The 24,152-nt window shown below is 43.8% G+C and overlaps 1 protein-coding gene across 2 annotated transcripts; it reads right to left on the minus strand.

Moving 5' to 3' along the window:
* Nucleotides 1–1,350: 1,350 nt before the first annotated feature.
* Nucleotides 1,351–24,093, minus strand: LOC135396433 (N-acyl-phosphatidylethanolamine-hydrolyzing phospholipase D-like). 2 transcript variants are annotated; one of them, XM_064627396.1, is made up of 8 exons: nt 23,986–24,093; nt 21,103–21,188; nt 20,922–21,039; nt 14,579–15,054; nt 9,862–10,048; nt 9,661–9,809; nt 8,288–8,402; nt 1,351–2,282 (listed from the first exon to the last, which is right to left on the minus strand). In XM_064627396.1, exons 1-8 carry the CDS (start codon nt 24,037–24,039, stop codon nt 2,163–2,165), a joined length of 1,305 nt encoding a protein of 434 aa, XP_064483466.1. In that variant the 5' UTR covers nt 24,040–24,093; the 3' UTR covers nt 1,351–2,162. The 2 variants fall into 2 exon arrangements, with proteins under 2 accessions (XP_064483466.1, XP_064483465.1); XM_064627395.1 differs by having other exon boundaries at nt 20,922–21,042; nt 23,986–24,092.
* Nucleotides 24,094–24,152: the final 59 nt, after the last annotated feature.

The raw sequence follows: 24,152 nt of genomic DNA on the forward strand, positions 1-24,152 counted from the left end.
ATCACGTACAGAAAGCACATGGCATGATCAAACGCAGAGCATCGCATTGTGCTCAGAATTTCTTTGGCACTGTCAGCTTCGATATGTCATTTATTCTGTGACGAATCCCAGTGCTTCGCTTGTTAAAGCGACAGTTTGGACCAAAACAAAAGCTAAGGAAACCCTGTCACCCGCCACTGAATCCCTCCCCAATAGTGGAGAAAAACAAACTTGGAACAAGGAAGTAATTCTCTGCTGTTGCTGATGCACAGCGGCATCCAAAGTGGAAACGATGCAAAATGAAAGGCACTAAACGTAAGGGAAGCCTTAAAGGAGCAATGAGCTGAGCTGTCCGTTAGGAACCTCTGTGCAGAATGTATTGTCACAGCACAATCAAATTTGCAAAAAACAGTTTGAGACGGGCACGGTCCCTTGCATGACGTATGTAAGTCTGCGTGCCTTTCTTAATTTCTTTCTTCTCACCCACTTGAGCTGTGTTACGAGCCGTATGATTGGCCCTGCCAGGGGACGGAACAGAAGTCTAACACTGTTTGTGTTTGTCCTTTGTTCATAATTCCAGAGACAGAGGGAGATGTTACCCACAACTTATTTTATTCGTTGCAGAACACACCACAGCCACCTCACCTCAGTGCTCCTTAGCACACAATCATAGGTGTATGCTTTGCACTGTGCACTAAGAGACTACATATTGAAAAAAGGTCATCCACACCCCCCAGAAATGATGGCAGGGAGTCCATAATTCGAAGTTCGCCCCTTCCAATACTTTGTGCCACCTAATAGGACCCCGAAGGTAGTAAGTAGGCCATGCTTTGGGAGGTCCTTCTGTGCTGTCAAACAAAACGAATGGGATTCACCCATCGCATTTGTGATTGATCAGCAAAAGAAACCACCAAGTGTAATGGCATCTTTAATTTATTCAGAATTTTTTGCTGGACAATCTCCCAACCTCCAGCTGACAAGCTCCTATTGCCTTGTTTTTGTTTATCTAGAGAACCATCTGATACACAAATGTGTAATGTGACTTTTAAGACAGAAAAAAAAGTCTCTCTCTCTTGGAGAACCTTCAGAGGAAGGCATCCTTCTCTCAGGAAGGATGGCACAGATGTAGGCCGTGGCATCTTGCTCTCATTCGTTGCATTTTAGTTTCATTTGTTCAGTTGAGCATAGTTAGATTGCTACATAAACGTTATAAGAATACACTGGGAAGCTGTATCAGATGCAACTTCAACAAATTTCCACCAACCATAATTGTTTTTGTTATTTTACTTGTCTTTCACAAACAGAAACCAGCATCTCTTACCCAACATAATTGTGTAACCTAGGTGAAAGCAGGAAAGAACAACCACCATGAGAAAGTGAAAGAGTATTTTACTTCCTTCCAGATTATAAACATGAGGATGCATCTTTGTTTTACTGAAGAAAAAGAATTGACAAAAAAGGAAATTTGCCAGTCTAATTTTGCTTGCTTTAGGCAAAGTGTAAATAGCGTTGCCTGCTAAAAAAAAGGCATAGGTGATGTCAGTATTCCTCTTTAATGAGGACAGAAAAAAGAGAGGCAGTTAACATCACCAGTAAGTTACCCATAGGCAACTGTAGGTTTTCAATAATTTCAGTTGACTGTTCCTCAAACTCAGAGTTGCAATTAAGTTCAATGCTCTGTCTACCCCTCTGCAGAACAGAATGCAACATCACCAGGAGCTGTTTTACTGCAAATTGCTTGTTGCCCTAGTCTCGTTTCAAACTGCTGTCGAGGAAACCTTTCTAAGGTGTGCCGTAAAAATCTGACTAGAAAACTAAAGGCACTATATTTACAATACAAACTGAGGGATGCTGCCTGTTACCTTTGCCTCAGTGGATACTCAAAGTCATGTAAGCAAATCTTAGTGCACTGAGGTATCTAAGGCAGCTGCAAACAAACAGCAAAAATAGGTGCTACTTTGGAATCTACATTTAAGATGTGCATCCACCTTCTGTTTTTACAATGAGCAACACCGGTCATATGCCTGGCTAGTGGCACAAGGTAACATCAACAAGTCTTAAGTTACAAGGCACTCAGTTATGCACCACAGGAAAGGATGTTGTGGCCGAGAGCAGCAGGGCGCACATTATGCCCGTGGGACTAGACGCTGCCACCTCCAAGTGGTGGGGTTTCAACCCAATCCCTAATTGGTGGAGGCTTTCAGGAGGCGAGATTCTCCATGCTTGAGCGTGAAGAAGGTTGCTGGGGGGATGTTGTGTCTGTCGAGGCTCTCCCGTAGCTTCACAGGGGGATCCAGATAGTACTAGAAAAGTGTTTCAATACAGGTTACAGATTGGAAGTATGGATGGGCTATGGTGACTAGAAATGGAGCAAATATGAACTGGGCTGGGATAAAGATCTCCACACTCAAATGTTCAAATTTATTTTTCCAACATCAGGCTCACAGAATTTGGTAATATGGATGCATCCACATGCCACACACATGGATTGCTCCGTGCTTGGAAAATAAAAATAACGAGAGGGTCGCAGTGACGTAGCAGTTAAAAAAAACAACAACAAACAACAGAAAAAAAAAGAAAGAAACCAGCTGTACAACTGGAGAATCTTTATCCTGTGTCAATAATGTCACAGTGCAATATGTGCTAAGCAGCCGAGGTTGAAATGCAAGATAGTACAAGCTGCATTGCATCAAGGGATGCTGCAGCACCCATAATACAGGTAACATAGTGTAACCCATGTTCCATGAAATGCACCATTGCATGCGAACGTGGTGGATGGTAGGGTTTTTCTATCAAGGCGTATGTTTTATATCTACTGTAAAAGCATTTTTCTTCATGTGATCAATTTTTTGTGAATCTTCAAATCAGGCATTTCTGAAGATATTTGCAAGGACTTGATTTTAATTTCGTGAACGCAAGGCTGTTTCCTTCTGCCGTGATGGAACTGACAAGAAGCTGCCCGTAGCAGCTCTTGGAGCAGAAAAAATCCTGCTATGAAGCAGCATTTACAGTCCATCGAGCAGAGTGTACCAGCTCCTAATTTCCTTGCATATGGTGTAAGCGCTGTTCTATGTAAGAAACTTGTTGTTGGCATAAGCTGGCGTAAAGCACTAACCTCATGTGCTATCATGCAACTTGTAATGTTGCGAGCGTTACCGTGTAAGTATGGGCCCTCAAGCAAGACGCTCACACTCCGTCTGCATTTCGAGGAAGAATGTTAGCAACAATGAACTCTGTTCTTTGTTGCACATAGCTCGTTGTCCTCCGTTCCGTCCAAAAAGTTAAAAGTTAAGTTAAAAGTGAAAAGGAAAGAACGGTGTCCAACTGACTTTTTGTTTCAAGTGTCCCTTCCCCGAAAAATATCATATGCAATCCTAAGCCGAACCAACCTTATCGTCCACGACACATTACGACGACGTCAGCTGCTGACTCATGTGAACCGCACAAACCATAGCGGAGAATAGCCCTCAAGTAGAATAAAACTCCCATGAAATCGGAAGGAATCTTCCAATCCATAAGGCTACAAAAAATATTGCAGAATATTTCTTTTTGTTCTTTTGATCCTCACGAATACGTATATTTGAAAGTAAAAGGAGAATATTGGAGACAGCCTCTTCAGAAAACTATAGACTTGGCTGCTCCAGACCAGAACACAACAGTTAGCGTGGATTAATAAAAGGAGAGAAGAGCAAAAACAAAACGCACCATTCCATGCATTCATACAAGCACGAATAGCAACACGCACAACGGAGCATAGGGGCTGAGCAGTGGTACGGGGGAACATGACCCTTGGGCGGAGAGGTTGGCAGTGACATCAATGAGTCGTCGACGGGCCATATCAACTTGGAGGCCGTAATGAGCTAAGAAATCCGCTCCGATAATGGCGTGAGGAACTTGGGCAATGACGAAGAGCCAGCGGAAGTCACGTCGAAGTCCAAGGTTCAGTGAAACGAGTTTTTCGCCGTATGTTGGAATGGGGGTCGAATTAACGGCTTGAAGCGAATTTGTAGGTGTGCGTTTCTTGATGACGTCAGGGTCCGCAGGAAAAATGCAAACTTCAGCGCCCGTATCCACCAGGAAACATGTGGCTGTGCAGCGGTCGGTGATGAAGAAGAGACGAGGATGACTCTGATGTCGGTCAACAGCACACATCCTCACTGGCCGTTGACGACCGTGTTTCCGGAAAGGTACACGGGGCCTGGCATTTGCGGGTCTGGTCACCGAAAGTCGGATGGTGCCAGCATTCAAAAGAAGGGCCAGGTGAATGATGTGACGGCGAGTTACGGTGCCGACTTACACGACGGGACGAACGTGATCGAAGAGACCGGGACCTTCGGGGGCGGAGGCTTGACGACACCCGCTTGATGCACTGTTCGTGATGGCTTGTGTGCCTATCATAGCACCAATAGTTAAAACTACTTTGTAACTACTGCCGACGCTGTTTAACTACATTTTTAACTACTTCGGCGTCTTGTGCGCGTTGCTATATAGGGTGTCTGCTGTCCAGCCTAAAGTACACCGAACGTTCAAACACGACGATGCACTCTACATCAAGCAGAACTGCTGGAGTATACGATGCCCTGTGTTTTAATCGCTTTTTTGCTTAATTATTCAGGCATTTATATTGCCTCATATGATTACGTTTTTTTCTACGTATCATTACGTTTTTTTACGTATGATTACGTTTTCAAGCTTTTTTAGTGAAGACCTGAGGTGTAAATTAGAAATCTGTAAAGCGTGCCGAGAAACAGCAAGTGCAACCCTTCATTTACCCTACCTTTTTCTGTAGTTAACTACAGAAAAATGTAGTTTAATGTTATAATTACATTCCCAGAGAGAGCTTCTAACAATTTTTTAACTACTATGCAGTAGTTTCACTAGTTGTTTAACTACATGTAGTTAACTACTTCCCATCACTTTCCACAACCCTGAACACCCAGCACTGGGGTTTTTAACTTTTTTATGGTGTTCTACCAACCCACCCAAGTTTTATCGCTGTATCACTAAACAGAAATCACGAGAACAACAACCAAGTTATCGGGCAAATGGCAATTTCCGGGACACGTGGGTCGATTTTGTTATGTAGCCTAAGCTGACACATTTTGATTTTCAAACACAGTTGCCTATATTTTCTAATTGTCAAGTACAAAACAAATAAACACTTGAAAAGAAAGCTTCAAATGTGTACTTTTTTACATAATTAATTTACACATTTCAACGAAGAGAAAAGGAAAGATAAATTCACAACAGCTCATAGGTTGATTTAGTCTGCTGCTGCGTCGGCTTCTCCCGCAACATGGCCAGCGCAGCTCAGTTCGATGAAAGCGCAACAGGTGGCACTCATTTTTGAAAAGGGTCTATACCACGCAGGGCAAACTACGCTTCAATGTTCGTAAACCACAGCGTAGGGTCGGCGGGCCAAAAGGTGTATCCTGACAGAGACCGCGTGAACTGCTTAAGACTCCTTGCCGGAGGATAAGAATTTCCCTTTCCAGGCAGAAATTTGAGTTGGAAACAAATGGTTTCATTTTGTTTCCCAGGTTGTTCTACTTGTTCTTCAAGTGGATCCACTTGGGATTCCAGCTCAGATATTTGCCGGAGTTTCTAGTAGACCATCAAACCGAACCGGAACCAGAACCGAAAACCGGAAAGAACAGTTATTTTTTAGCCGGAACTCAACCGAACAGGCCGCCGCCATCTTGGAGCTGAAATGGAACCGAATCGATTTAGAAAATTACGGTTACCGTTCCAAAACCAGTTTCAAAATATTGAGAGTTCGAGACTGACCGTTATTCATCTTACCTACCTTAAGTGCCCCAACCTGATCCAAAAGTGACTGGTTCATGCAACATTTTTTTTGCAAAATGAGTCACCAATACAAGCGGAACTGTATAGGTGGACGCCCACATCGATGGAGACCAATGTCGGACAACCACGCTCAATAGTTTCATTTTCCTGTGGACAAGCGTTCTTGTCACAGCTTTGTGGCCAGCACGTTGGAAGGTTAGGGAAGCTCATACCTGAACTGTTTGTAAAGTAAAAGGTGATCTTGTTGAAGGCCATTTGGGGATACAACAGAGTTTGTACTAATATAAGGTTGCTGGTTATCTTTACTATTACTAAAGGACATGCGAAGAGAAATAAAGCTGTCGGAACTTTCCTACAGTTTATTTTAGGGCATATACGAGGGTGGTTCCATAAGTTTCCGGCCCAAGGTAGAAAATGCGCGCGAATTTGAAAATGCGATTAAGGACGTGTGGCGCCATCTGTTGGAGGGCTGGAGCACCACCCTCAACCCTCTCCATTCTTTTGTCGGTGGAGAGCGGCATTTCAAACAGCCAGGGTGCACTCTTCAGTTAAAATGGAAAAAATCGAGTACCGCGCTGTGATAAAGTTCTTGACAAAAGAGGGACTTTTGCCTAACGAAATTAAAGCGCGACTGGACAACGTGTAGAGGGAAGCCTCTCCGTCGTACACAACGGTAAAAGACTGGGCTAAGCAGTTTCGACTGGGGCGAGAGTCCATTGAAGATGATCCACGCGATGGTCGTCCAGTGGAAGTGGTGACACAAGAAAATTTGTCTCTTGTCGAGGAGGAAGTGCTGAGCGACAGGCGTCTGAAGGTGAAGGAAATCTCAGAAAGGCTGGGGCTTTCCAAAACAACCGTTCTTCGCATCATCGGCGAGGGCCTTCACATGAAAAAGGTCAGTGCGAGATGGGTGCCACGACTTCTCTCATCAGTTCAAAAGCAACAGCGCGTCGTCTGTGCCAAAGAGTTTTTGGAGCTCTGTCAAGAGAATGAAGAAGAAATGTTGAAGTCAATTGTCACAGGGGACGAGACTATGGTGCTCTAATATGATCCCCTTTCGAAAAAAAGAGTCGATGGAATGGCACAAACCAGGAGAAGCACCCCCAAGAAAAGCCAAGGTCACACAATCCACAAAGAAGATCATGGCAACAATATTTTGGGATTGTCACAGGATCCTCCTCATCGACTTCAAAGAGAGGAACACCACAGTGAATGCGACTTATGCTTCACTCCTGCACCGACAGCGAGACGCCATCAAGGACAAGAGGCGCGGCAGGTTGAGTCGAGGTGTCCGGTTGCTCCAGGACAATGCCCCTGTCCACACGGCTTCTGTTGCCAAGGCTGCACTGAAGGAGTGCGGCTTCGAAGAAATCCACCACCCACCCTACAGTCCAGACTTTGCACCGAGTGACTACTTCCTGTTCTCAAACTTGAAGAGGGATCTCAGAGGACGGAGATTTCAAAACGATAGTGAGGTGCAAGAGGTAGTTTTCCAGCATTTTGCGGACAGAACTTCGGACTATTTCTTCAAGTATGTAAGAATGCTGGTTGAAAGCTGTCAAAAGTGCATTGAAGTTAAGGGTGACTATGTCGAAAAGTTATACACTTGTTTCGTCTCTGTGACTATTAAAAGTTGGTCGGGCCGGAAACTTATGGAACCACCCTCGTACCTTGTGCAATGAACCGGTTCGGGACCGATATGTGTGTCCTCCTGACGCTGAATCAGAACCGAAACGCCTGAAAAATATTCGGTTCGATGCTCTGGTTTCTAGCCTCGAATGTTTCTCTGTGTTGATAAAAAAACAAGTCGATCTCCTTTGCTGGAGCGAAACCTGCGCTTTCCTGTATCGTCTAAGCAAGGCTACTGAACGGCGTGTCGCTACTCTTCGCGCAGTAGGTCCGCACATACAGTAGCACACAGGGTAACTGAGTGGAGCACATACTTCTCCACTGCCCTCACTGCCAACCTTCTCGATCCACCCGTTCAGGGTCTTTAACCAGTTGGACTCTCGCCCCCTCACATTGTCAAAATTGCTTGGTCCATGGCCAAACCCAGCCCACCAACGCTCCACCCTCAAAGCACTTCCGACCTTTTTGGACACCATAAAACTTCGGTCCTCGCTGTGAGGCGACTCATTATTACATTTCACCACAGTACCACAACCAATGGGGTAGAGTATCGCCCCTGGTGATGAAACTCCCCAATCATCATAATAAAATAAAGTTGTTGCTGGGTGGATAATACCTACCATGTGCCTATCTGGGTGAATTTCGTCTTCTGCTTTTTAAACCACTTTTCACTATGCATGGTAACGGAGCTGATAGAGAGTCTGTCTCGGATGACACGTACAGATGAAAAATGGGGTGGCGGGACCCTCAGAGCGAAAGTTCAGGAGGGGGCGACGGCCCCCTCTGCCCCAACCTTCCGATGCCCCTGGCCATATGTAAAATGGGGCATCTCCCCCAATACCACAGTGATTTGGAGAGTACAAGGACACACCTCATTTGCTAAAGAGAAGGTGCCCCAGTGTATTGCCAGGCTTGCTCGACTGCGCACATCTTGGTGGATCAGCACTGCTTCCTCTGGGTTCACATGCTGGTACTTCATGAACCATCTGCACAACAATTAAAGGCAGCCTGTTAAATGATTCCATTTACAGGGTGTCTCAACTAACATGCACCAAGATTTTAAAATCTAGGAGGGCTCTCTCCGCTTGAGAGGTCCGTGAATAAAAAAGGCCAACAAGGCTGATGAATCCGGAAATATAGCAGTTGATGAGTCAGATTATGTCAATACATTTGATATGGTGTTTTACAGTAATCCTAACTGAATAACTGAACACTATAATGGTTTGTAGAAAATGTAAGGTTACACTGAAATAGAAACAGAAGCAGAAGACAAAAAAACAACGACAAAAGTTGGCTCCATGGCAATAAAAGAGAAACAGAAGCAGAAAACAAAAAATAACACAAATTAAGCCTGTGCGTCTATGCGTACTAATATCCATGCATATTTACGTTGATGACTTTAAATTTTTTAGTTTATTGGATTGTTTAACTCATAATTAAAAGTTCAATTAATTGCATTAATTTATTTAACCATACACCTAATTGTAATGCCAAAACGTTACATGAAATTTCTTAAGTGTCAGCCACATAAACAATCAGAAAGACAATTAGACGTGAATTCTGTTCTAAGAAGGGACTACGTCAATGGAATCAACTGAATGTTCATAGCCTCATTCATTCTGCCTCATTAATTAATTAGATAGGATTAATTAGCTAACTTGGATAATAAAATATTGGACGAAGGGCTGAAATACCAATTGGACAGTAGTAGAGCGCATTCAGAAACACTTCACTAAGGTGTTTCCAACAGGGTATGCTTTGGGTGGCTTTTTTTTCTTAAGTTTTTTTCAGCCCAAGAAGAAAGCCCAACTTAATAGTACATTAAAAAAATTACCACATGACAACGTGCCCGTGCGTTGTCACATGGAGTTCCCTTTATTTTGCAGGCAACAACATTTGCTCAAACAAGAGCTAACAGATTAGTCTGATAGCATGCAACTACAGGCTAGCATACAATGAGTAGAGACCCTGGTTTCCTGTGTTAGCCAGCTATAAAATGTAACTCGAATACGTAGATAGTTGCTTCATCATGGTGCTACAGATTCACAGCTTAGACAGTAAACGTGGGAGAGTTGCACGTCACAAATCATAAACATTCACAGCTTTATAAATGCCAAGTCATGCACAGAGCAACCAGTGACTGGTAAAGTAAATAGCCTGAACTCACATGTAAGTGCTAGATCAGCATACAATGACAAAAGGGCATCATGTTAACAGTCTATTATGGAGAATGAAGTGCTATACCTGGGCTCGTAAGCACCGATCGGAATGGCTGCCACATCAAAGGGCCCGTACATGTGTCCAACCTGTTTGAACACATCACAGTAGCCCGTATCTCCAGCAAAGAAGAAGCGATGTCGCTGGCCAACTACGCACCAGCTTCCCCAGAGTACCTGTTGGTGGTGGCATTAGCACCCGCTTTCATATCAAGAGAGAAGAATGCACCTTATTATCGTCACCAATGGTGCGCTTGCACCAGTGCTGGGCAGGCGTCAGCACGAAAGAGACATCGCTGTGTTCAGGGACAAAGTTCTCCTCCCACCAATCAAGCTCCACGACATTGTCACAGCCCATGCGCTCCATCCAGTGCGCCAAGCCTAGGGGCACAAACCAGCGAAGTGACTCCCCAAACCTGCATGCAAAACTTGTCTTTAAAGAGCTGACCATACTTATTTGCGTACGTTAATTTGCATAGATGCAACAAAGCAAACTTGTAGAAAATGTTGAAACCAGTGTGGATAATGAACCTCGGAGGGGTACCAGAAGGTGAACAACGTGTTGGTTGAAATTTGACATGGTAAAAGAATGCGGTCCATGTGTGTCCTTGTGCTTTATTTTACCATGTCGAATCTCAGAGGGGTACGTTTTGTGCTCAAGGGACTACACATTAATCAGGTGCTCTCCACTGTGATTCACAAAAACACTCACTAGATAAATGTGTATGCACAAAAGTACAAGCAAGAGTTTTCATTATTTGAATAAGAATGATAAACATGCTGTAGCAAGAAGAAAGGACATCTGCTCAAGGGAACTGCAAAACGTTTAATGAATATGAAGATGGCGGAAGAATCTCAAGTCACGAGATCCGTGATATGATGTTATCTTTCTTTACGCATGCAATTACTGCATAGATAATAAATAAACAATTCAGGGGGCTTCATATCCCACAACAACGTTGGTCATGAGCGATGCAACAAAGAGATTAGACTCTTGTGCACTAAAATTTTGCGGCACAGCACACAATGTTTAACTACTCTCACGGAAGCAACATGGCAACTATACCACTATGAACAGTTGGGCTGTTCTGTAAAGAATTGCCCCTGCTCCCAGAGACTCAGCCTCGGTATGACACATGCGCGATGTTCGAAGTGACAACCCCGTCCACCGTGTGAGGAATGTTGAAGCCAAAATGCAGAAACGATGCACGTTGTTGCTAAACCTTTGTCATGTGAGGTTCGTGAATCATGAGCTCGCAAGGGGATAGCTGCTCTACAAGTTGCACGCAGCAGTGGGATTGCAGCCACAATAAAGCTCAGTGAAGTGTTAGGCGTTCTGCCGCCGCACATTGTCAGGTTCATGAGCTGGAGGGACTGATGCACTGAACTCAGAAGCTCAGCATCTAGTGCTGTAAGCCTTATGATTCGCACTCATACTTCGCTTCCATCCTTTCGTAGTGTATTGGAAATGTTTGCTGTGTTTCACCAGGCTTACTGTGTTTCCTCAAACTGGAGGAAATTATGCCTTCTTCACGTTTCATTCATTCAAAAGATGCATAATTCTTCTACACTGTGTGCGATCTGCTCCTATTTAGGTAGCCAAGGGTGTGGGCTATAATAGCCAAGTTCGTTCCCTGCTGCCAACCAAGAATGACTCTGACACGGAAAGTATACCAACTCACATTTCTTCTCCGGAGTCTCCTTCCCAACTGACCCTCGTCCACCACTCTTCGCTCCCCGGACTTCCGAGGACGGGGGAACAATACTGGAGGAATGTGCCCGGGGGCGAGGTCACGCCGGAGTCTACCGTCTGAGATCCCCACAAATGTCAAGTCCAAAAAGTGTTCCATACACAAGATCGAGCTTGTGGTTTGATATGTTCCGACATCTTGATAATCAACACGCAAGTATAACTTCCTTTTTAAAGCTAGGTTACTTGATCCGTCTCGTCTGTTCATTGTGGTACCTGACTGGAGAATTGGTGATGAAAACATGGTTCCCACCGAATTTTTGAACAAAAGTTCAAGGGTCTTTCAAGGACCGCTTAATGCTCAGCTGTCATTTTGTCTGGGATGTAAAACAATTTATGACCAGGGCTTCAATATTTCACAAAAACATATATAAGTGACAGGTATATCACATGAGAGAATATACAGGGACTGCACAATAGTGATCCGTTCACAGATATGACAGACGACCCCTGAACGTTAAAGATCATAGAACAGAAAGGAAAATTTATTAATATAACAGAGGGCGCCATTAATTTGTTGCTGCTGATTCCTATTATAAAGAGTGCTCACTCCTGTGGTTTTGAAACTATAGTTGGGTGATTCCACGTGAGATAAGGCAGGTTGGTTCCGACGACCTCCCAGATTTTTTTATACGCAATATATGTTGGAGCCTAGCTTATGGGAAGTATTCCAGGACAAAAATAAATTGAAAATTATTTGGGGAGTTTGCGTAAAAAATAATTACATGAAACGGCAATTTTGCGCAGTGGTATTTTCATCAACTTTGGACGTTGTATCTCTGGGGCCATGAGGCGCAGGAGAAAATATTTTTGCCACAGAATATATAGGTTGTCATTAGTTGGCCGCGTACTTTCTACAGTCGCAGCTGTGACACATAATTTCCTAAAAATTCTCAAAGTCACCCCATCTGCAGATTTTCCTGCTTTTTAGACGCCTCAGTGCTCGTCTCTATGTTAGCGATACATAGTGAATGTGGTATCATAATGTTCGCCATTACAACCTCTTTCTACTCGTATCAAGAATGTAACAGGTTGTTCGACGACAAAGCTCTCAGGGGCTGATTGCTTAACCATGGTTCAGCAAAACTGTGAACTTTGGACGTCCATTTCAGGTATCTGCCCACTCAGTACGTTGTTCATACTGCTTACAGACATTGCTACACGTGTCCCAAAAAAAAACATCAAATTTTTTTGTGGATCAGAGAAGGGCAAAGCACTGCCAGCGACCTTAGAACTACCCCTACCTGTCCAGCTGTGCAGCCATGAGAGCAGCGCGGGCAGATGTGGTTTGCCTCGTTGAGCTGATAATGAAATTTGATGGATCATTGGTTAGAAAAAGGTGGTATGGGGCTTTGAAACGCGACCCTTTAGCATTATCACAGCCCTCTGCAGCTTGTGCGTCGTGGCATTCAGTTACGCTGGAACTCCGCGCCTTCTCGTAATGCTTCGCAAATTAGCTGCACACAGCAGTCATGAAGAGAGCCCATAGCTTACACCGGGTGCTCTGCGCGGACTACCACGGAAGGCACAAAAGACGAGTTGCAGCGCACGGCAAGTACGGCAGAACTGTACGTCTGTCCTTCCTTACAACATGACTGACCCCACTGAGACAAGCTGCAGCTCGCGAGGGAACCGGTTGCGGGAACATCCTGGTGACCTCACAGAGCAATACAGCACTGAAAACATAGTACGCACATGAAATAGAATATTGAGCTTTTTTGGTACGGTTTGAACTGGCTATCTTGGATTTGACAAGTGGGAATATGTTTAGAATTTACCGCACTTCTCGATATTACAATAAAATTAATGTATAAGCGTCCCACATTCTAAATGGCTGATGATGCGCGATGTCAAAATGACGTGTCGCTATTGTCGCCAGGATCGCAGGGTGGGGCATGAGGGCGAAAGACTGCAGTGATTATTCAGTCGGTTTGGAGCAATTATTTGCTTTTTTGTGACAACAATTTTTTGAAAAAGTTTGCTGTAGACAACGTATCACAATGCATTTTAAAAAAGCCTCGTATACCTGTTTATTGCCCCTTTAAGGGTTTTCAAGCACCGTTGAAAAATTCCAGGGTTGTCCAGACCTTGAAAATGGCATTTTCAAATTCAAGGTTATTCAAGGGTTTCAAGGACCTGTGCGAAACATGGAGAAGCTATGAGAATAACAACTGATTTTGGTCCTTCCACTATGCTTCACCTAGGAAGCAATGGAGTACCCAGCTATTGTTTATAGGTAGGGCCTGACTTTTTAGGGTTAAACCCGTATCCGCCCGATATTTACCCCCCGAACGAAATCTGTAAAATTCGGGTTTACCCCGAATCTACCCGAAAACATCCGGGTCGCGTGGCACACTCATAAGCGTGCATTAAAATAAAGTTTGATAACATTGCTAAACATTAGTTCCATGTTAAGACAAATTTTTATTAAACAAAAAAATCACCTGAATTCCTGACGACAGAATACGCCATTACGGGATTTAACCCGAATACACCCGAATTTTCAAATGAAAAATATCACCCGATATTTACCCCCCGAATTTGGCCAAAAATAAAACCCGAAAAAGTCAGGCCCTATTTATAGGTAACATGAAAAGGTGCCTACCACGATGAGGCTTGTAGGCCTCAGCCTTCCGCGGGTGACATCTGACAGAACATTTCTGCTTTGCATTTGTGGTACATTATGCCCCACGTTTGTCAAGTTTACACATCTTCTTTTGTGAATATATCACATGTGCATGAAATAAAGTTGCTTACAGGCATCACCTCCTTAAAGTTTTGTCTGCAAGCTTAGAAAATAAACATCTTTTTGTAGAACAATCACCCTTGGCAAATCCCGTATGTTACCTCACAGTTATCCTAAATTTTCATCACATCTATAGTCGTGTTCAACTTAAGAAGGAAAAGAAATCAAGTCCATCAACCATACGCCTTTGGAGGTAAGGGGACGCAATAGCGCACCAGGAGAAATACTGCAGCGCCACCACGTAACGTAGCGTCATGTGGCCAGTCTTAACAGCCAATACACAAGCAGAGTGAGTATGATGGGTTACATTATCTCGCGGAGGAGCGAGCGTGACCTCTCTGCGTCCAGCCATCGTACCTGCAGCACAGTAATATTTGGAAATCTGACAGACTAGATTTCTTTTCCTTCTTAAGTTGAACACGACCACAGGAAAACAGGAGAGAAGCTTACCGCGCATTGAGCTGACTGACAGTGTTCATGTCGAGGTGGTCATAGTGATTGTGCGAAATGAGCACTGCATGGATGGTGGGGAGCTGGTCAACTTGGCACGGTGCCTGTCTGTAGCGCTTCGGCCCAAGCAGCTGGCTGGGTGAGGCCCGCTCACTCAATATGGGATCTGTCAGCACCGTCATTCCTTCTAGCTGCACTAATACTGTGGAGTGGCCTAGCCAGGTGACACGAACGCCGTCTTCAGGAGGTTCCTGGAATCGTGGTGTTATGACAGGGAGCACCAGCTCCAGCTCTTGCTTGCAAGGCACGTTGCTGTTGTCCCGCGACAGGCCAAACTTGAAAATGTTGCTGATTGAAGGAGGCCTCCAGGTCGGCCATGGGTTTTGGAATCTGCCATCCACACGCACTGACCGCTGCAGTGTCACCTGGCCCAGCACAGATGTCCGCTCCACTGGTGCCGCCGGCTTATGGCCATGCTAATTAAAACACATCATCAGCAAAGTATGCTGATGCATTTCAGGTTTCTTAATTTAAGTTAGGGTAACATTTTGGTTTTGAACCTTCACACCTCAAAGAGGCAAATATTGTGCAAGTATTGGTCATGCATAATGCTAACAATACTGGCCAGCAAACTTTACATGTCCAAATGTGCACTATTTCTGCATGTGGTATGCATCATTTGCACATGTGCTTGTTCTGCACGTTCACAGAATCCATGTCCATGCTTACAGCAAGTACATTCTCCTCCCAGTGGGAAGAACATATGTGTGTTAAACATCATGTAGGACTAGGTATGAATAAACTTCAATGCAGTAACTAAAGCTTGTTGAACAAGAAATATCCGATGTAGTTGAAACTTAACTGAAATATGAAATTCTAGTATCGTTGTTTTTCTTTCTTTTTTTGTTGTTGTTACTATTAGCACAATCACAAGCTCAGAAAACGGTAGTTCTGACTTAAGTTTGGTGTCAAAGCCTGAAAAGGGCTTTGATGCAATTTTTCGTATCTTGTACTGTCAGTCAACAAATCACACTTTTGTTTCATAAATGTTGCCCACATTCCATGCAGTTTTTCTTTTTACGTTGCACACACTGCCTTCCACTCACATTGAGAACTTTGACTAGAATGTATTTTCTTTAGTGTGCCTTCATATTTGTAGATATGAAGCGACAACTCTCTCTCTCTCATCTCAACTCTATGCTGAACTTGCCAAAATATCTTACTGACTCAGTGGGAGTTCCGACACAATCTGGACATATGGTCACTTAATAGTACTAGAATCATTGGAGCTCAAACATCCCAGCGGTGTTGCTCAACCAACGTTGATTTCCAAGAAAAAATATATGATGTTGGGACATGTGTTAACGTGCACCAGAAAATATTTTTTCCCAACGCAGTGTAGAACAGCCGTAGGGCAGGATCGAATGTCCGCTCTAGCCCAAAAACCAGGGCGTGCTTTGGTGCTTGTGGAGAGAATACGGCTGTAAATAAATAAAAAATTAAAGTTAGGTCGTTTTGAGGAAGGATAGCGTCATCTGTGACAGCTTCCGTACCTCAAGCGATCAGCGCATTAAAACATACTGGACAAGCAAAGTAAGTGCACATTGTGCCAAGTTTGGAATTTTTTCCCTTTACAACGGTTCGCTAAAATCAGCCGATTATATTTTTCTACGATAGTAAAGTACCAGTACATTGCCCAGAAGAATATTTTAGGTCATGTGACAAATGGTTTATTTTCTAAAAATATGTGAAGTTAGCCTTTTGAGCAAATATAGGCAAATTCGGCGTGCAAAAAAGGGCATTGGGGGACGAGTTACGGATCCAAATTTACCACCGAGGTACTGATCATTATCCCGGCTACCAATAGTGAAAGTATCTCCAGGGTGTTTTTTGTTTATCGCGCGTGACGAACTTTTAAAGTTGCTATAGTACGAGAAACATGAAATGGCGCGGAGCAATGCTTTCGCGACATGCAGTGGCACAGGTGGTCTTTTAAAGTGTTTTTTTTTAACTGTCGAAAGAATGAGAACACTAAACACAAGCTTTCACTTGTAGCAGGCAACATTTTCAGATTACTAGTCCTGTAGCATTGCATGCGACGAGGCAATGATTTGCGCCAAGGGAATCCGTTTATGGTCCCAAGCTTCCCCAATGGTCCCAAGGGTCGGCTGTGACCTTCTGGTGCTTGCACCGTAATGAACAACGTCGCCAATTTGTTTTGTTTGGAACCCAAGATAAGACAGGAGATGTGGCAAACCATCACTGATGTGTTTAGGGGGCCACAGATGCGCAACTACTTCACACGAAAGCGTACGTCGTATGATTTGGGGAAGGGCTTTCCCGATCTGTGGCTAGCTTGCTCTCGTTTTGTACGTGGTGCCTATGGCAAGCTCATCCAGCGAAATGGCTGCCCTCGCATCAGGTATTGTGGCTCCCTGCATTTGCACGTTTGGACTGCAAAAGTGCACTGCAACGCCTGGCGTGTTTGTTGATTTTTCTACCCTGCAACATGAGGAGCAGTTCCTTATATCATCAAGATCTCGGCGACACCGAAAGATATCACCGGAATTTGTGGGTACCACAACCAATTATATGTGTGCAAATACCCTCTTGTCTTGGCTTCGAGGAACTGTGTTAATCCACTTTCTGTCCATAAAAAGAAAGTAAAGGGCACGCAGATGATTTCCATGAAATTATCTCGAAGGGTGCCATCACTGGGTCTCCTCCCTGGCGACTGTGTTTGCCTAACCTGCCACAAATGGTGCCTCAGTTTTAAAGAGGATGGTATAGCTGTGCAACCTGTAGCTGAATCCTCTTCCACATCAGAGAGTGCCCACGATGATGAGCCACTGTCACTGTTGAATGCCTCACTGCAAGTCCTGGGTGAAACACCAGTAAAAAGAAAGAGGCCGATGACCCAACAAGAACTGTACGCAAGAAAAAAAGTTGAGGAGGTTGCAAATGCGTCCAGAGTCTATCTTGGCCAAAGGGCTTGGGCTGGAAGTACCAGTTGCCACAGACACAGATGACAAAAGAGATCTGGCGAATTATTACGAGAAGCTCCTGCACGAACTCAAGAAAAAATACGAAGATGAAGTTTCTGCTGCTAAAAAGACCGCATTATTAACACTGGCACCTGCCTCATAGTCAAAACAGCGAATCTTAGACTTTTTTTTTGAGCTCCGGAAAGAATGGTTCACAAAGCCAGGGAATTAAAGGCCACAAAAGGCGTTCTTGCAGAGCCTTTGTCCCGGAAAGGGAAGCCTCTGGCAGAAGAGGTCAAGTTGAGCATAAAAATGTTCTACGAGGATCATACCATAACCTACTGCCTTCCTGGGAAAAAGGATGTTATTAAAGAACATCAAAACAGAATACTTTCGGTGAATCTGCGCGAGGCATACGAGATGTGGAAGAATGGAAACCCCTCCTGCAAACTGGATTCTCATCATTCGCTGCTCTTCGACCAGCTTGGTGCGTTCTTGCCAGTGCTCCTGGTACACATTCTGTGTGTGTTTTTGTGTATCACCAACATGTAAAGTTGATGCTGTATGCAATAAGATACAGGAACAGCTACCCCGAGCTCATGAAACTCATGGTGTGCGACATTAGTAAGCAGAAATGTATGCTTTCATCCTGCGTCAATTGCCCTGGTGCAAGTCATGTCAGGCTGTACCTAGAAGAAGAATTCCTGGTCTCAGAGTTTTTGGGGCACTGTAAGATTCCACAGTACACTGTAACATTCCATGGGCATCACATATGCCTGCAAAGAAACCATATTGCCAAGCGAAGAATTCACTGACCAACTATTATTCCAGCTGGAGAACTTGAAGTCCCACCACTTCATCAGCAAGGAACAGTCAATATATTTGTCGGCACTGAGGTCCGAGCTTCCTTCAACCGAAGCAATTGTTTTACTTGACTTCGCAGAAGATTACAGTTTCATCGTGCAGGACGCGCCACAGTCTTTCCACTGGGAGAATACCCAGGCTACGGTACATCCAACAGTGGTGTACTATCGCTCCCCTGTTGATTTTCTTGTGTACAAATCATTTGTGATAATATCTGACTGAATGATACACGATACTGCAGCAGTGCATGTGTACATAAGAGTGCTTTCGGCGGCACGGCGTGTTAGTGGTGGTACGGTTAAGAGACTTGCTGCAAGAGCCAGCCTCCAGAGACCATTTCATGACCAGATACTTTCACTTTACAAACTGTTTTTGTGGGCACAAAGTGAGCTCAAAGACATCCAACCACTGTGGATCCTAATACAATACGAAGTAAAAAGCAACGTCAAAGTCCAATTAACTGTGGTTACACTGAGTGAAGGAAAAACGAGTAGCCGTACAACCGGACGTATATGTACCAGTAGAAAGGGAGGGAGAAAGGGAAATAGAGAACCAAAAACACAATAGACACTTATCTAGCTGAGGGAGTTGAAAAAAGAATAAGTAAAATAAGTAAAAAGCGAAGCAGATCGGACAAGACCACTGTGGATCCTGGATGACTTAGTGCTGCAGGAAGCACGACTGTTGGCTTCCCGATTCCAGTCCGCAGTTCCTGCCCCTGTACTCACAAGTACGTACCATCATTTTGAGCCAGTTTCTCCAACTCATGTGAGGACAAAGGTGACTTCCACTTGGACAAAAAGCAGTGTGTTCCGCATGTTCAGGGAATAACACCATTGCTCTGGCCTGTGGTTATACTATATTGAACCTTCATCTGGCCACTTCAGTGTGGGGGTGTTTGAAGAAATAAAACGATGTTTGATATCACTAACATACTGTTGTTTATTCACTTCTGAAATCAAATAGGAGTACTACTCAAAAGACCCGGTTGTAGGATCAGAAAGGCGCAATAAGGGCGTAAGTATTGCATAACGTCCGCAGTATGTTGCAGGAAATAGAGAGGTAATGATGCCGTGAGGTCCTCCACTCTGCGTCTCAGTTGTTTGATACAGATCAAAGTTTGTCATTGATGATGCTATTCTTCCGACAGTTTCAAAAACACTCGAAAAGACCACATGTGACGCCGCTGCATGTCACGAAAGTATTGCTCTGCACCATCGCGCGATAAACAAAAAACACCCTAGAGATACTTTCAGTATTGGTATCCGGGATAATGATGAGTACCTCGATGGCAAATTCGGATCTGTAACTCATCCACCAATGCCCTTTTTTGCACGCCGAATTTGCCGATATTTGCTCAAAAGGCTAACTTCACATATTTTCAGAAAATAAACCATTTGTCACATGACCTAAAATATGCAATGTACTGGTGCTTTACTATCGATGAAAAATATAATCGGCTGATTTTAGCGAACCTTTGTAAAGGAAAAAAATTCCAAACTTGGCACAATGTGCGCTTACTTTGCTTGCCCAGTATGTTTTAATGCACTGATCGCTTGAGGTACGGAAGCTGTCACAGTCTCTATCCTTCCTCAAAACGACCTAATTCGAATTTTTTATTTATTTATAGCTGTATTCCCTCCACAAGCACCAAAGCGCGCCCTGGTTTTTGGGACGGAGCCGACATTCGATCCCGCCCTAGGGCCGTTCTACACTGTGTTGGGAAAAAATATTTTTTCTGGTGCACATTTACAGATGTCCCAACATCATATATTTTTTTCTTGGAAATCGCCGTTGGTCGAGCAACACCGCTGGCCTCAAATTGGCCAACACCTGAATTTTACAGATGGCCAGGATACTAGAGACTAGGGATATTCCCAGAATTTTTGTCTCGGAGGGAGATGGGGAGGGGGGGTGCTGGGAAAATCCCTGCTAGGGACCCTAGACTATAGCATAAACACTGGGAGTACGTTATAGTATATTGATATAGTATATATAGGATTTTGAAAGATGCAAATATTTTATCCAAAGATTGGAATATAATTTCCATCACTGTTACAATATTACAACCATAAGTGTGGCAATACCTATATTTCAACACACTACCTGCTTTTCACGTTCCCTTCACTAAGGCAGTTGTGTACTGCATTCAGTTGAAGGTAACCTACACTGAAATTCGTGACATGGATTGTCATTCCATGGCCTTCTTTTTCCTTCCATTCAATCTAAAGGCTTGCTTCCGATGCATTATCATACAATGATCTACACAAACAATTTTAACAAACTTGGGATACTGTTCTGACTTGTACCTGTTTTCAGCTCAACTGGACACACAACAGCACTTCTGCGGCTGCAATTTTTTTCCTGGCTGGCACCAATGGGGAGGTCAGCATAGTGTACCTCTTGTGGTGAAAACAAGTACTACAGCTAAACTAATGTTGTGCCTTTGGTTTTCAAATTCTGGCATCACACGAGAAATGTAAATGTGTACATACACGCAAAACAGGCTTTAGGTCATGGGTTTTCTTGACACCATGGTGCTCACCGCTGCTGTCAAACGTGAACTGGTCATCGCCCGAGGAGCATATGACAGAGCAGCGACGTACCACACGTCTACTGCAGGCAAAAATTTTGCAGTTTACAAATCAGCCATGCAAATCAAAGCACACTCTTCACCTGTTTGGATCACCATCTCTGTTCGAAGACCACGAAACACGGCTGCTTCGGCGCTGGTTCATAGTCTGCCGGCACCAACCTTTCACCTGTGCAAGAACGCAAGTGATTTGTACTCTTTTCTCTTGTTCACGATCATGATGAAAGTTGTCCAGCATGTCAACATGAGACACAACGGGCCCTGTGTCTGAAAAAGCATGGTGGTATCAGTGAGGAAAAATTGGATAATGATCTGTTCAACTCCATTGGAAAAGTTAAGTTGACAGCTGCTCTACGATGGAAACGTTAACTGTATTTGAAAGCTGGACACCGAGTTGCGTACCATAAATCATTATGTCCCTAGGCAACCTCTTTTTCAAGCTGAAAGCATTCAAAATGAAGGGTCAAGCCTTGTCGCAAAAGCAATCCTACATTTCAACTTCATTTCAGGAAAGGGTTGAACGCTAAATATTTCAGTGTTTTTCGGTTATGCTTCAGGCTCTGCACAAAGGCTATGGCTTGGGAGTTGAGGCTTTCTAATGCTACAAATGAAGGCAGCATTTACTATTAACTAAAGGCTAATCTTTCCTTTTCGTTAGAGCTGAACTAGCATTGTACAAAACAATGGTTTCCAGCTTTCAGCATTTTCTGTAAAACAGCTAACGAATGACTTCTTGCAAATCTGTCATATGCCATAAAAAAAAAAAAAGTCGAAATATATGCCGTGAAGATACATTCTCAAACATCAGCATGTCGGGGAGAGATTTCTTCCCTTGCGTAAAAGCGAAAGTAGACAAGATATGACTGCGTCCTCGTTAAGCCAGTTCCCTTGGTATGTATTGTATAAGAAATCTGTTTCCCCTGTTCTGCCTGTATGGCCTGTTCGCCAGCCAGCTCTTGTACCTTAACTTTTCTCCTGTTGTTATGCACTGTAAGTTTCATGATTTTGTTGTTCATTTTTTTTATTATCTCTTTCCTGCTTCTTACTTCACTGCACAGTTAGATTTTTTCACCTGATAAAGTGCTGTTTCTGCACTTGTAAACCTGTTATTAAAACTAGATGCTCCTAACCCTTTGAGCTTTATTCTTACTACCTGTCCAAAAGGGTAGAAAAGGGTAGAAAAGAGAATTCGCCATTGTGACATTTCTACCCTCATCTATTGCAGGTGGGAGTCGGGGGAGCTTGTTTCATTGTTTCTGTTTTTGGTTAAGGATGATCCGACACCAACAACAGACTAAATTAATTAACCTTTGTGATGGCTGGCTGCTGAGTGCGACCAATTTTCTTTTTGCCTACACCCTTTTCTTCCCACATAACCCCCATTCACTGTTTCAACTGCCCTGGCCAGTCTCCTCTCTTGTAACCTGTCGAAAGGCTTAGTTGAGGTCACAAGACGAGCTATTTGCTTCACAAGATGGGTTGCAGACACAAAGGTGCTAAAGAGATGTTACATAATAATGCACAACACTGCACAAGCCTCTCTTTCCACTCTGGCAAACCTGCCCAATGTGAAAAATTTAAGCCATTGTGCAGAGATCAAACTACTAGAGGGGAGCTGTGCAGGAAAGACTTTCACAGCATTCTAGCTGCAGAATCACAGAACAGTCTGAAATGAATCGCTTTGAACCAGGTATGTACACAGGTAGCTCTCTAATTAAATGATTGCAATGAAAGCTTGAGACATAGCCCTCCAACGTCAAAGAGAAGGGGACAAAATCTTACATCATAACATGGACTGTTGCGACATGCAAAACTCCACATAGCTAAGGTTGGTTTACATACACACATTGGTTAGTAACACATTTCTCTTTGGACGAGGCTTCTATTACCTCGGTTTCTAATCTGTTATTGTGTCTGCCCAAGGCATTAGCCACCAGAAAGACCAGATTGCACCAGATGGTATATGCTCTGATATGATGTGAAAAGATCCACCAGGGTCTCTCGGTCATCATTTGTATAGCATTTTAGTCTGTTCATTACGTTCTTTGTGAACTGGTTATGAACTTTTAAACTCAGTGACTCTGTCTGGAAAAACACTGGAGCTTGTGTCATGTTTTTGTACTTATAAGTAATTACCAATGTAACTGAATCATAGTTGCACGATTGTAAATCAAGCCCAACTGGAATAGCGTAGTTTTCCAGGACTGCAGTCTCGTACGTGTGTGACATTTGTACAGCGGCTTTCAAACAGGACCCTACCCTACCACCCTAGCCACTCTTAACTGCCTTGGAGAGACCTGAAGAGAAGCTGCTTTAACAGCTTTTGATTTCACCTCCGGAATTCCCAACAAGCAGTTGCGATACAGAGAAGTCTAAAAATTGAAGGATTCCCCAATCGGAAGTGTATTATTATTATTATTATTATTATTAATATGAGCTCATACCAACTACCCTGAATCCGCAGAGTCGTCGACACCGTAACACCTCGCCTAGCTTCCGATGCCGTCGGATAAAAAAGGCGGGAAATGACAACGTAAGGAAACCCTTTCGTGTCGAACACTAGTGAATTCACAATCTATTGAAATTGGTGTATAAGGCTGGAATCTGCTGCTCTTCTTTTTGACTACCGATTTTCTACAAACGAGAAAGCAAACCATCCATAGTATTGCTGACACATCTACGCTCGAGAAACCGAAGGGGCGAAAGTCTCAGAGATGCACCTCAGTGTGTCAAGCGTTCCATAGCTATCTCGTACACGTTCTGAATCCTACATGAGTACCATACATGTCAACCAATAAATATTTCGTCTCCACTGAGTCATCAGCGCGCACCACTAAACTGATTCACGGGTGCGAACTCCCTGAGACGCGCTAGTGATACTAATGCAATGCCGTAATGCCGGTAATGCTTTGGGACGACTGTGTGTGTGTGTATAACTGTTTTAGGGAACAGACTTTACAACAAACCTCCAAAAATGATATATCCCAGCATATGTAAGGGATTCGGGCCCGTAGCAGCATCAGCAAAAGCTGAACGCCTGTTTTTGGATTGGATTTTATGGGATTTGAAGTCGGGTGGATTACTGGTTACTGGCTGTATGGCTGGCTACCTGTCTCGTGGCCGCTCGTGGCTG

Source organism: Ornithodoros turicata, chromosome 6 (genome assembly GCF_037126465.1).
Source record: "Ornithodoros turicata isolate Travis chromosome 6, ASM3712646v1, whole genome shotgun sequence".
In the NCBI taxonomy this organism is placed as follows: Eukaryota; Metazoa; Arthropoda; class Arachnida; order Ixodida; family Argasidae; genus Ornithodoros; species Ornithodoros turicata.